The 11,978-nt window shown below is 41.6% G+C and overlaps 3 protein-coding genes and 1 non-coding gene across 6 annotated transcripts; 3 read left to right on the top strand and 1 right to left on the bottom strand.

Annotated features, from left to right (window-relative positions):
* Window positions 1-254: 254 nt before the first annotated feature.
* nAChRalpha2 (nicotinic acetylcholine receptor alpha2) lies at window positions 255-3,746 on the top strand. The gene is given in 9 exon segments (XM_018036911.2): window positions 255-512; window positions 1,009-1,239; window positions 1,304-1,348; window positions 1,507-1,616; window positions 1,676-1,856; window positions 2,011-2,651; window positions 2,653-2,708; window positions 2,829-3,037; window positions 3,104-3,746. Coding segments are annotated over 9 exon segments (1,923 nt in total). The 5' UTR covers window positions 255-269; the 3' UTR covers window positions 3,311-3,746.
* A 432-nt stretch (window positions 3,747-4,178) lies between these two features.
* On the bottom strand, window positions 4,179-7,662 carry LOC108632387 (lipopolysaccharide-induced tumor necrosis factor-alpha factor homolog). Of its 3 annotated transcripts, none has more exons than XM_018036925.2 (4): window positions 7,384-7,662; window positions 6,091-6,260; window positions 5,738-6,014; window positions 4,179-5,164 (listed from the first exon to the last, which is right to left on the bottom strand). In XM_018036925.2, the coding sequence occupies exons 2-4, from the start codon at window positions 6,254-6,256 to the stop codon at window positions 5,062-5,064; spliced, it is 546 nt and encodes a 181-aa protein (XP_017892414.1). In that variant the 5' UTR covers window positions 6,257-6,260; window positions 7,384-7,662; the 3' UTR covers window positions 4,179-5,061. The 3 variants fall into 3 exon arrangements, with proteins under 3 accessions (XP_017892414.1, XP_026675416.1, XP_026675413.1); XM_026819615.1 differs by lacking the exon at window positions 7,384-7,662 and adding an exon at window positions 6,951-7,156; XM_026819612.1 differs by lacking the exon at window positions 7,384-7,662 and adding an exon at window positions 6,471-6,886.
* Window positions 7,663-7,773: 111 nt separating this feature from the next.
* Window positions 7,774-11,516, top strand: cos (kinesin-like protein costa). The gene is made up of 2 exons (XM_026819601.1): window positions 7,774-8,244; window positions 8,332-11,516. Exon 2 carries the CDS (start codon window positions 8,343-8,345, stop codon window positions 10,881-10,883), a length of 2,541 nt encoding a protein of 846 aa, XP_026675402.1. The 5' UTR covers window positions 7,774-8,244; window positions 8,332-8,342; the 3' UTR covers window positions 10,884-11,516.
* Window positions 11,517-11,886: 370 nt separating this feature from the next.
* On the top strand, window positions 11,887-11,959 carry TRNAV-CAC (transfer RNA valine (anticodon CAC)). The gene has a single exon. It is a non-coding gene; the product is annotated as a tRNA-Val (tRNA).
* The last annotated feature ends 19 nt before the right edge of the window (window positions 11,960-11,978 follow it).

The raw sequence follows: 11,978 nt of genomic DNA, 5'->3' as shown, positions 1-11,978 counted from the left end.
TTGATATCATCGACTGTGTACCGATTGACCCGGTGAACGTACGAGCGACGAGACCGAGGGAGGAAGAGAGATCTGTCGGACAGCGAGGGATGCGAAAGGGCGTAGGGGCAGAGAAGACGAAGAGATCGCGCAGAAACGGCGTACTTTTTTTCCCAGCTACGAGCGCAGCGCAGAACCTGCGCCATAGAGCGGCGGCAAAACGCGCAGCCACCCCCGTATTCAGAGCCCCGGTGCATGCGCAATACCGTATTGATCCCGGCGGATCCGAGATGCACGTAACATCATCCAGTGGTCCATTGGCTGTACACAATGTCATTCCTGTCCTAAGCTCGTCCCGCGTTCCGCGATTAGAAACGGGTCGCGCCAGTGATGCGAGCAACTCCGCGGTGCGTTCCCGATCGCCGGGAAACTCGAACGAGCAGGTCGCGATAGAGTATGAGATACGCGAGAGAACGAGAGATTCAATTCGAGAAACAGTGCCACGTCGAATCGGAACCGGACGCCGATCACAAGTAAGTATCAATGTTCAAGAACTATCGGACATGTAATAGAATTCATATGAAATTCATGAACTTTATCAAACAAAATTGACCGATGATTTTATAATACAAGTCTTTTTAGTTGAAATTATAGTCTAGAATAATCATTCTTTTATCTACTCATTTTAAATGAGACTATAAATTGCTATCAATTTATATCTGTTGAGTAAAATTTTCTATGATCAATGGAATCCTCAAGTGCAGTGAAGTTCTGTCATACTATTTCTAACAAACGTTACAAGGCTTCGAAGATAACAATTTTTCCACTCGTTTCATACGACGCAACTTCATCTTTTTATAACTCGACGAGAAGTGACGTCGACTATTTAAATAACTTGTCAATCGATCATAAAAAAGAAAAAATAGTTACCGGAATAAGATTTATTTAATCATTCAGAATTTAATCGAACCTCTCGTATCGATCATTACTCTCCGTGATTAATAATTTAATTAACGTAACGAAACGCAGGATGTCAATTGGAGTCGAATGCCGAAACTAGCTAAGCATCGTTTACTCAAAATGCTGCTGCAGGCGATCGTATTAATTCTCTCCGCAAGGATATGCCACGGCAATCCTGACGCGAAGAGATTGTACGATGACCTACTATCGAATTACAATCGACTGATTCGCCCCGTGTCTAACAACAACGACACCGTCGTTGTCAAATTAGGACTTCGCCTGTCCCAACTCATAGATCTCGTAGGTACAATGAATGATTAAATAAGATATTACTGAGTATTGAAATAATTACGAGTATTTGCAGAACCTGAAGGATCAAATTCTCACGACGAACGTTTGGCTCGAACACGTGAGTAATCAAGATCATTCTTTGATTACTGATTCTACTTTAAACCTTTGGAAGTTAATTATTACTAAATTAATACATAAATTATTGCTGTATTAAATCTTATAATATTTGCGATCGTATGATGAAAATGAATTAACGACGAGAAAATTTGATAACAGGAATGGCAGGATCATAAGTTCCAATGGGATCCAACGGAGTACGGAGGCGTCACTGAACTCTACGTACCCAGCGAGCACATTTGGCTCCCCGACATCGTACTTTACAACAAGTACGTAAACGAGACCTTAAACGAAATCCACTCAATTTTCTATGTCACATGATTTCCAGTGCGGACGGAGAATACGGAGTGACCACGATGACTAAAGCGATTTTACATTACACCGGGAAGGTCCTTTGGACACCCCCGGCGATTTTCAAATCCTCCTGCGAGATCGACGTTCGATACTTTCCCTTCGATCAACAAACCTGCTTCATGAAGTTCGGCTCATGGACTTACGACGGTATACAGGTACATTTTTTACATTAATACAATCAAAATTAATAAGTAATAAGAAAGGTGTGACTCTCCCTCACCGAAAATTCCTTTGCACTAAATTAAAAATTTGAAGATATTTCTATGTTCCAAAAAGACTGAATTCTATTCAAGAAATCGGCATTTATAGATCGATTTGAAGCACATCAATCAAGGTGTAGTGGGAGACAAGGTGGACGTGGGTATCGACCTGCGCGAGTACTACCCAAGTGTCGAGTGGGACATCCTCGGTGTCCCTGCGGAACGGCACAAGAAGTACTACCCCTGCTGCGACGAGCCATACCCGGACATATTTTTCAACATCACGCTGCGCCGTAAAACATTGTTCTACACAGTGAACTTGATCGTGCCTTGCGTGAGCATCTCTTACTTATCAGTGCTGGCGTTTTATCTCCCGGCCGATTCGGGCGAGAAGATCGCTCTCTGCATCAACATCCTGCTATCGCAGACGATGTTCTTCCTTCTGATATCCGAGATCATACCATCTACGTCGTTGGCGTTACCGTTGCTGGGCAAGTATTTACTGTTCACGATGATCCTGGTGGCGTTCTCAGTAGTGGTGACGATCGTTATACTGAACGTTCACTACCGCAAGCCAAGCACCCATAAAATGGCACCGTGGATCCGTAAGATCTTCATACGAAGACTACCGAAACTGCTTCTAATGAGAGTGCCCGACGATCTCTTGATCGATCTTGCTGCGCACAAGATACATGGCAGAGGTAGATCCGGGAAGAAGAGCAAATTCAACGCCGCGGTCGCAGCTGCCGTGCAAATCGTCACCGATCATCTCTTCTCCTGATTCTGCTCGGCACCAACAAATCGGTGGTGGGTATCGCCAATTATTACTTACTACCAGTTAGGTTCACATTTTTCTTCCATTTCTCCATAAATGCATAGAAAATTTCATATAATCAGATCAAATACACGGATTCTAATTGTCTTCAGGGTGCAATGGACTGCACACGACGACGGCGCATAACAGGTTCTTGGGAGGCCTTGGTGGATACAACGGGCTTCCCACAGTGATGTCCGGCCTGGACGAATCACTGAGCGACGTGACGCCCAAGAAGAAGTACCCCTTCGAGCTTGAAAAAGCTCTGCACAACGTGATGTTCATTCAACACCACATACAACGACAGGACGAGTTCAACGCGGTACGTACAGAAGACGAAGCACGTGGAGTCCAAGTTTGTGATTTTATTCTTTATTCCGGAGGACAGGAGGATCAAGACTGGGGTTTCGTAGCGATGGTCCTGGACAGACTCTTCCTATGGATCTTCACGATAGCCTCGATAGTAGGCACGTTTGTCATCCTCTGCGAAGCTCCGGCGCTCCGCGATAATACAAAACCCATCGACATGGAGTACTCCTCGGTGGCTCAACAGCAATATCTTCCTCAGGATAACTTGTTAGAAAATCTTGTATAATACCGTTACACGTAGAATCCGTAGATAGACTAGGAAGCCGGGGTGCTGTTATTGCGAGACGTGCTCATTTCTGAATCAGCATCCCCGTCTTCTTTATCCTTTTTATTATAAAATCGACTCTCGATAGCGTCTTCGAAGGTAACGTTTCATTTGTAACTTAACAGTAAATTAAGTGCGTGCGACGCACAAGTGCTCTTGCATAACGTTCGTGGACATTTTCTAACGTCGACTACGTAGAATAAATACGAATTGTCTGCCCATCAAAGTATAACTGTAATACTCTATGCTCGAACCAATATCTTCCCGAAGAGCGATCAATCATATTGTTACGTAGTAATTTTTTCGACTACAATCTTTTTCATTAATAACAATGTACTCGAACTCGTTCGATATCTTGTATGCATATAAAAATGAAATAAACGATGCTCATAAGGCATCGGGCGTTTATCACTCACCCCACTTTCAATCTTACTCTCTTTCGTCAAATACACTTCTTTATTTATTCCCACCGACTTTCAATCTTATTCTCTTTCGTCAAATACACTTCAAAACGAAAGTATAATTTATTATGTCAAACACGTACAAGAAAAACATTGTACATTAAAATACATGTATATGTATAGTAAAACGCTGGAAATTCGTCGTGTAAATCACGCGTAAATAAACTTAGTAACATCAGCATTGTGTTGTTCAAAATTATAATTGATACGACGAGATTATAATAATGTACGTAAGACGAGGAAATCAGTACAGCGCGTACAAATGGAATCAGAGAGACGCGTTGAAGTCACAATCTCTAAACACTAACCAGCTCTCGTCCACTCGGTACCTTTCAATATATTATGGAATATCAATGAAGGTTCAAAGGTATCCAAAAATCATTAGTTTTATTCGAAGCTTCTCATTACACGAGAGTCTCCCTAAAAATTGTTCACCGATAACGATCAAAATTTTTCGAGTATCGAATTACGGAAACGAAAGCCAGTGAACCAAATTTTCACTCAAACGAGATTCTTTATACTTTCCATAAAAATATTACTTTTCATACGATACTTCGTGTTCCCATAATATGCAGGAACACGTTTCACATAAAGTCCCGGAAGCACCAATAAAATACAAAAATAAAAATACACGAACATTGTTGGAAATGGAATCGACATTTATCCTACGCTCACTCATACAAATCTCTCTTCTCTCTCTCGCTTACAGAAAACTCAATAGAACAATCAATCCAATCGAGAAATCGGTAACGCAAAGGAAACAAATATTTCTGCGTCCTTTCCTTTGCGTTCCAGACGAACTTTGTATGCTTCTCCTAGAAAAGATATCCTAAAACTAGATGGAATATGACAAATGCAACAGTATGAGAGTAATATCGTTCGCAGATTCGAGCTCGAAAATATCTTTATGATATTACCCTCACAGTAATTATAAATCCACACACTCCAGCACACCTATCACTTACATGTCAACACGAAGTCTACGATCCTTCTGGCTATCACACATTACAACGTTGCATTCGTACCGGAATTTCGCGAGGAATAAGCGTCATAGATATAATATATATATATATGTATATATATATAATATTTATAATACGACCTACAACAATCTCATCGAATAGTTTCATCTCTTAACGTAATACGTGACAAGCAGGGAAATATCGACTACTCCCCGTAACGTTACACTGTGTCTGATTATATAAAGGACCGCGATAATAATATACAAATAACCAGTTGGCCGCAGCTAGCTCAACCCTTCCACGTACCTATGTAATTTTTACACTTCGGACAAAAATGATGAACACTCATGAAGTTGCTCATGCAATACGGCAGGCATGAGCAGAGACAACATCTGAAATTCGAAACGGAAATCGGTCAAATCTCTTTAATCAGAACGGCCAGCAAAGCCAACACCAAAGCAGGGACGCATTCTCCAAGTGACTAGGAAACATCCAACCCAAAAGTGCATACTAACAACGAAATAAATCAATTAAAACCGAATCTACCAAAAAACTCGAGGAAAACAGATCTTGAGAATTTTGCGAAATGCAAAACCAACAGAAGGAAATTAGTAGACAGCAGATTTTTATAACAAGTAGACGATTTACGGCAGTTAATTAAGAAAATTGATTTCATTTATCATTTAAAACGGCAGACTCTTTTAGACAAATGTTAGAAAACATGACCCCCCCTAAGCATTGCAATATGCAATTGGCTTTTAAATGTTATATACTTTTTGCATCGCATGCAACGCATTTATAGATTAAATAATTTCATAAATGCATAAAATTGAAACAAGAAGAACAAGCGCATTGTTAATGCTGCTCTTAATATAACACATTCCATTTGTTAAAATAGATAATATAGAACATAAACAAAACAGGGTATTTTCGCATGCAACAAGTAGACATTAAATGTGACTCACCCGAGTATGCAGAGGACGATACAGCAAAGATGGGCGCTAGGTTGATGATCGGATATCGTAGTGGTCTTGATACTGGCGTGGCACGTCGGGCAGACGGTTTTCGTCGGATTCGGGCTGAGGGAGAAGATCACTGGCTGAAAGACGACACGAACTTCCGACGGTGGTACAGTCCCGGTACTCGGATTCGCGTTGTACTGTGGCTGGGGAGCTTCGGTGCTCGGTACTCCCGTATAGTTCGGCGGATATGGCACCGTCGTTTGATTCGATGGCAGATTGTCTGAAATTTCAACGAATACATTTAATTATCATGAGAAGTGGATAGTTCTTAATCGATGGAGATCGCATGTACTTACGAGTTGGTACTGGCATGGATGATGGCCCCACTGGATACGGTGGAATGTTCTGTTGGCGTTGCACTTGGGCTGCATTCTCGACAGCTTCTTCGTAGGATGGAGGAGCCGAAGGCGGAGGTGCAGAAGGCTGCGTACTACCACTAGCAAAACCCATCGTCTTTTCCATTCTCCTGTAATTCAATTTCGGTACCAATTGTTACAAAATAGGGACGACAAAAAGCAAACATGTTGGATTGCAGATTATACAGATTTATAGAAAACATGGAAATATAAAGAATTTGATGGGGAAATTAGAGAAATACAAATTGCATGTTTTCATTATTTGAATCGATATCACGAAAATTCAACCCAAAAATCAGCAGTCTAATATTCGTACGTACGGCGAATCTTAATACCAGAGGTATTTAAAATGATGTCAGTTCATCACTGATGGAATAACGTTTGAACGCGGAACAATGCGCGTAAATGAGTGCGAAAGTACTCGCGTGCGAATAGAAAGTTGAAACGGACGTTAAGTAACAGCGTTAGCAACGCGATGAGTTGTACAGAGCCGTGGCTAGAAAAATCAGTGCCCAGAATGCATCCTTTTCCGTGACTTTTCACCGAGTCAACTGCGATCTAACCTTGGCTCATGGGATGGATTGCATCGCGTGTTCGAACGTGACTGCAATAACTTTATTGAATCTTGAATTAATGGGGGTATAAACAAAGTAGACGACCGTTAAAAATGTCACGAGAGCAACATGAGGATTATCTTTTATGATTGTCCGATTCTTTCTAATTCGTGCAGACAATTCAATCTTCAATACGCACTCGGGTTATCGGCTGTAATACTTTTTGGAGTAACGAACGATGATTACCATATACATACACGTTGCGGAATCGATAACACATACTGTTATTTGCGTACGTCAAAGAATTTAAACGACGAGTGACGACCTAGTAATGTTTACGCTTCCAATTCTATTCTAGCAAATTAATATAAATTATAGTGTCTACTAAGGAATCTTTATGGCCCTGAGAACTATGCTCGTTATCGCGTGATTCGCACACATTGCAAAACGAAAGATAGGACGGACTGCAGAAGACTGTTTTTTTTTTCCATGTAATTTCGATGCATCATACGCTTATATGACGTAAAAATTGACGCACGGCTGTGTGCATGTAGTAACCGTGTACGTACATAAAGACACACTTTCGCGGTTGTTGCTCCAATTAAAGGAAGGAATCTAACTTTGAATCTAGGCGATAATTAATGAAATCGAAAGTTCGGTTATGAAACAGTATACTTACTAAAACCGAGATCTGGCGATTTTCGGGCGCTGAGGCGTGCGAAGGTTATGTTTGAACACTTGAGGAAACTCGGAACTACTAATTAAATGCATGTGCCGTGAAGCGGTACTACGCGACGTGCTATTTCATCTTCGAACGTTTTCTACTATCGCGTACTCTTACTACGTTTATTTTTAATGTAAGCGAAGAAAAATACGCGGCACTTTGTCGTACAACGGCTGGTGAAACACCCACATCTGTCCTCAGTACGATGAGCACGATCTTCTACACAGGTCCTCTCCCTACGCACTCAGAAAACGTACTGAATCCAGCCGGAAATCTAACATGGCGTCCTAGGTGGGAAACTCGCTTTTGGCCGCCATCTTGAAATGTCGGATTCACTCGAGGTTGCGATTGGTCACTCGGAATATCCAAGCCTGTTCAGAAGATCGTAAGCTTTGTATGGAAAGCAATGAGCACTTTAGAATCGTCCGAGAAGCGCGAAAGCGCGAGACATTTAAAATTGTTGGGTATACAACTTTCGTTAATGAGAGATTCCTTGTTCGACGCATTTGACTTACTCGTATACGAATAAAAACTTATATATCTCTGATGTAAAATCATGTAAAGTCAAGTGGACGATTGACAATCGTATTGATTATCATCGCGTGATGACCATTAGCCATCAGCTGGCAGTTTCATAGTAGCCTCTGCTCGTTTCTGCTAGACTGTCATTTGTTCAACACCGAATCTCGAAAGAACGTTCCTTGTTAAAACTTGTACGAATTCTCGTACCTGCGAAAATATAGTAACGACCGTAATCAAAATGTAGTAACTGCTGTATAAAGTCATCCGAACGTACAACTTGGGGGATCGAAACAGGTTAGAAACGATGGGTACAAGCAAGAATTAATAGAAACAAAAAAGTGTTTACATTTCTTTGAAGAGTAACAAATCGTTCCATTCAAGAGACTTACAAAATGATGCACTACACACCTTATCATCAAGCAATACTGGACATCCTCCGGTCTTATCCGCCGTATACAAACGCCGTGCCACCATATCATCTCAATAATCATGAGAATCACGCAACAGAAGAGGAGAGCGAGCAAACAGGAGACGAGATGCACGACACGATGACATCGGCGACATCAGGGGATCGTAGCTCCAGCGCCGATATATTCCGATTAGAATTCGCTGCCGCACAGTGGTCGAAATTGGTTTCGAACGCTGAAGGCCTTTTCACTAAACTAATGACGAGCAACATTCTCCCTCACACAGAACAGGACCAGATCGAGCAGTGGCTTTGCATGAAACAAGAGTACGAGGAGTGCATCGCCAGCGACGATACTGCCAGTTTGCAAGGGTACGCTGAGAACGCGAGGAGATCGTTGGAAAGGATCGAGGAGGTGACTGAGACCGACGAGAAGACGGACGAGTCTGGCCACCAGATCGAGAGGAAGATCGACATGAACTGCACGTCCAGTTCTGAGAGCGAACTGTCTGAGACAAATGACGACGAGGATGAAGAGGAGGAGGAGGAAGATCACAGCGATATCAGTTCGGAGAATCCGGATTTCTTAGAGAAACTGGATGAGCATATGAATAAATTGAAAATAGACACGGACAGAATAGTCGATTCGAAGAAGGATGAGTTCAGAGAAACGAGTGTTGAGATTGTTCCAGCTGTAACGAGATCGATGAACATCAATAACAATCATGTCCCTGTCGTTAGACCGACTCCGCTTAGAAATCCAAATTCTAGGAGGAATTCGATGTTACCTGGCTCCGAGATGTGTAACGAAGTATTAGCTTTTAACGATAGTCTTAAGCCTTACCAGAATCAAATACTCGATAATAAAGCATTTACTAGTATAATTAACTTAGACAATCATAAAGAGGCGAACGAACTTAATGAAAACGTTGATAATCATAATGATAATTCGCCGGATTTATTGATCGACGCTTTAAAGACATCGGACGTGCCGGAACCCATCAGGGAATTGAAAACGTTGGCGTTGAACAACGAGGCGAAGCAGAGTCAGGTGAAGAAGATTCAGTCAGATTTGGACGGTGCTCATAAACGTATAGAAGAATTGCAGACGACGATCAAAATAAAGGAGAAGTTCATCGCGGACATGATCAAGAATTCGGACGCGCGGGCCAGCGCGAAACAGAAGTTTCAACGGAAGTGGAGTAAATTAGAAGAGGAGTATTATAACACGAGGAGCCAGCTGGCTCAGGCGGAGAACGCTTCTATGTACAAAGACACGGAGGAAAAACCTGCTCATAAAAAGGAGATCGAGTTGTATAAGAATATGGCTATACATTACGAGAAGAGGTTGATAGACATCGAGATGATAAAACAGATCGCCGGTGATTCCGCTAAGAAGGTGTTGGAACTCGAGAGTTCGTTGAACACGTCCAAGAAGCAAATGGAGAAGCTGAAGAAACAATTAAAGAAGGAAGAGGATCGTAAGAGACAGTTGGAAGATGAACTGGCGGAGGACCAGAAGAAAATACGCGAGCTCGAGGAAAAGTATAATCTGACCGCATCGAAGTTGAAGGAGATGCAGTCGGAGAGCGAGGACGAAAGGAACAATCCGAAGCCGAAGGCAGATTATACCGATAAGAAGAAGAATCTGTTGGACGTTAGCGCGAGAATATCGCACCTCGATCATGTATTGAAAGAAAAATCGATGGACCTGGAACGGACGGCAGATATAGACGAGAAGGAAGCTCTGCGTCACGAGATCCGGAACCTGCGACGCACGAGGGACTGTTTAGTAGACGAGAAGTGCGATTTGGACGAGAAATTCCAGAAAGAGAAGACGTTGTCTACTGTAGAGGAAAGGAAACTGCTGGAATGTGGAGAAACTATTGAAGCGATTGACGCTATGATTGAGCATAAGAACGAGATGATCTGCGGTCGTAAAGGATTCGACGAGAATCAATCGCAGCGCGAAAAGGGCGAGAGGATGTTAATGGAAAGACTGGCGAAGCTCTCGGACGGCGAGATGAGAACCTTGTTTTATAAATATTTCCTGAAGGTGATCGATTTGAAGGAGAGCTCGAAGAATTTGGAAGTTCAGACGGCCGAATTGGAGAATCATATCGAAACACAAGAATGGCAGATACAAACGTTGACGAACGCTCTGAAACAGACGAAACTAGAAGCCGAGAGGAGGATAGTTCTGATGCAGCGGGAACACGAGGAGAAATTGCATCTTATGTTCAGACATTTCGCGGAAGAGACGAGCAGCTCGGGCCACGAGAGATTGGACAAGGACTCCGAACTCGCGAAGTACAAACGCGAGAACAGAGCGTTGAGGAAACGATTGGCAGACGTCGAAGCTCTTTTGAAAGGACCGACGCCGCCTCGTGCGACTAGCCCGGCCAAAGTCTCTCAGCAAGAATTGAAACAAATCGCACCTAGCAGTCGGCCTACAACCAAAGTAACTAGACAACGGAATAAATTGATAATACAGAAAACTAGCGACTATGACAAGAAGAAAAAGTGAACTTCTTAAAATGATCTTGTTTTCATTTTTGTACAGTATCTAGATTTAATTAATTTATATCAGTTCTAGTGTACTGACCCGGTATCATTTCACATCTCGAAAAATACTCAGATCATTTTATTTCATTCGACTACTGATCGGTATTAAATATAATAATTGTAAGACGGCGGATGTTGCAATCAACGTTACGTATACTTATCGAACCGAGGACATTGAATCTCAATCAAAACATTGTTTGCATGCGTATACTTAAAAGTATTATTAAGATAAGTGTTCCCGAGAAATGAATCCGAATTCTTAACAATCATTTTAATACTCGCTATACTTGAATATCATATGAACATTTGATGGCACCTTACGATACTTACAATTAGTAGTGTGAAAGCATGATATTAAATAATTAGTACAAGCGCATACTCATTCACTTCTCGTACGTAATTTATTACAATTTTGTAAATATACTCATAACATATTTTACCATGGTCTGCAAACCTTCCATGGGGAGATAAAAATAAGTAGCCAATTATTAGCCTTCGTGACTGCATCATTTGTTCCCTTTTAAAACTGAAGTTCGATGTTCGTCACGTGTTTACAAAATTATGTCAAATATATGATCGATTATCAAAAATAAAATTGTCTTCATTCTGTGACCCATTTAGATTGTAATTTCTATAAGTTTGGTAGCTAAGAAAAATTCATTTTTTATTTTATCGAGCTTTTTTGAGAAAATCTGTTTTTTACGAGAGTCTTCAAGCGTTCAGAACGGTCCTACGATTCCTTTAAAAAATACAGAAATAGGAAGAGAAAGTAGGAAACACTTGAGGGTGTCATAAATTAAACCCTTCTTTACGCCTGGAGAGCCAGATGTCCTGTAAGGATGACCGACGCACAGATTTCTCAGTCTGCGCTCAGCCGTTGTCGTTGGCAAATATTAGGCAGTGTCCGAATTGCAAATTATGTGATATTTGCTATTTAAAGTTGTTATAAAATTTATTTAAACGTGGTTTCCGTAGTGTAGTGGTTATCACGTGTGCTTCACACGCACAAGGTCCCCGGTTCGATCCCGGGCGGAAACATAGTGCATTTCTTTTGCAC

Source organism: Ceratina calcarata, unplaced genomic scaffold (assembly GCF_001652005.2).
Source record: "Ceratina calcarata isolate Rehan_Ccalc_2016 unplaced genomic scaffold, ASM165200v1 scaffold106.2, whole genome shotgun sequence".
Taxonomy (NCBI): domain Eukaryota; kingdom Metazoa; phylum Arthropoda; class Insecta; order Hymenoptera; family Apidae; genus Ceratina; species Ceratina calcarata.
Note: the sequence above shows the minus strand (reverse complement) of the source record. Positions and strands in the feature narration are given on the sequence as shown.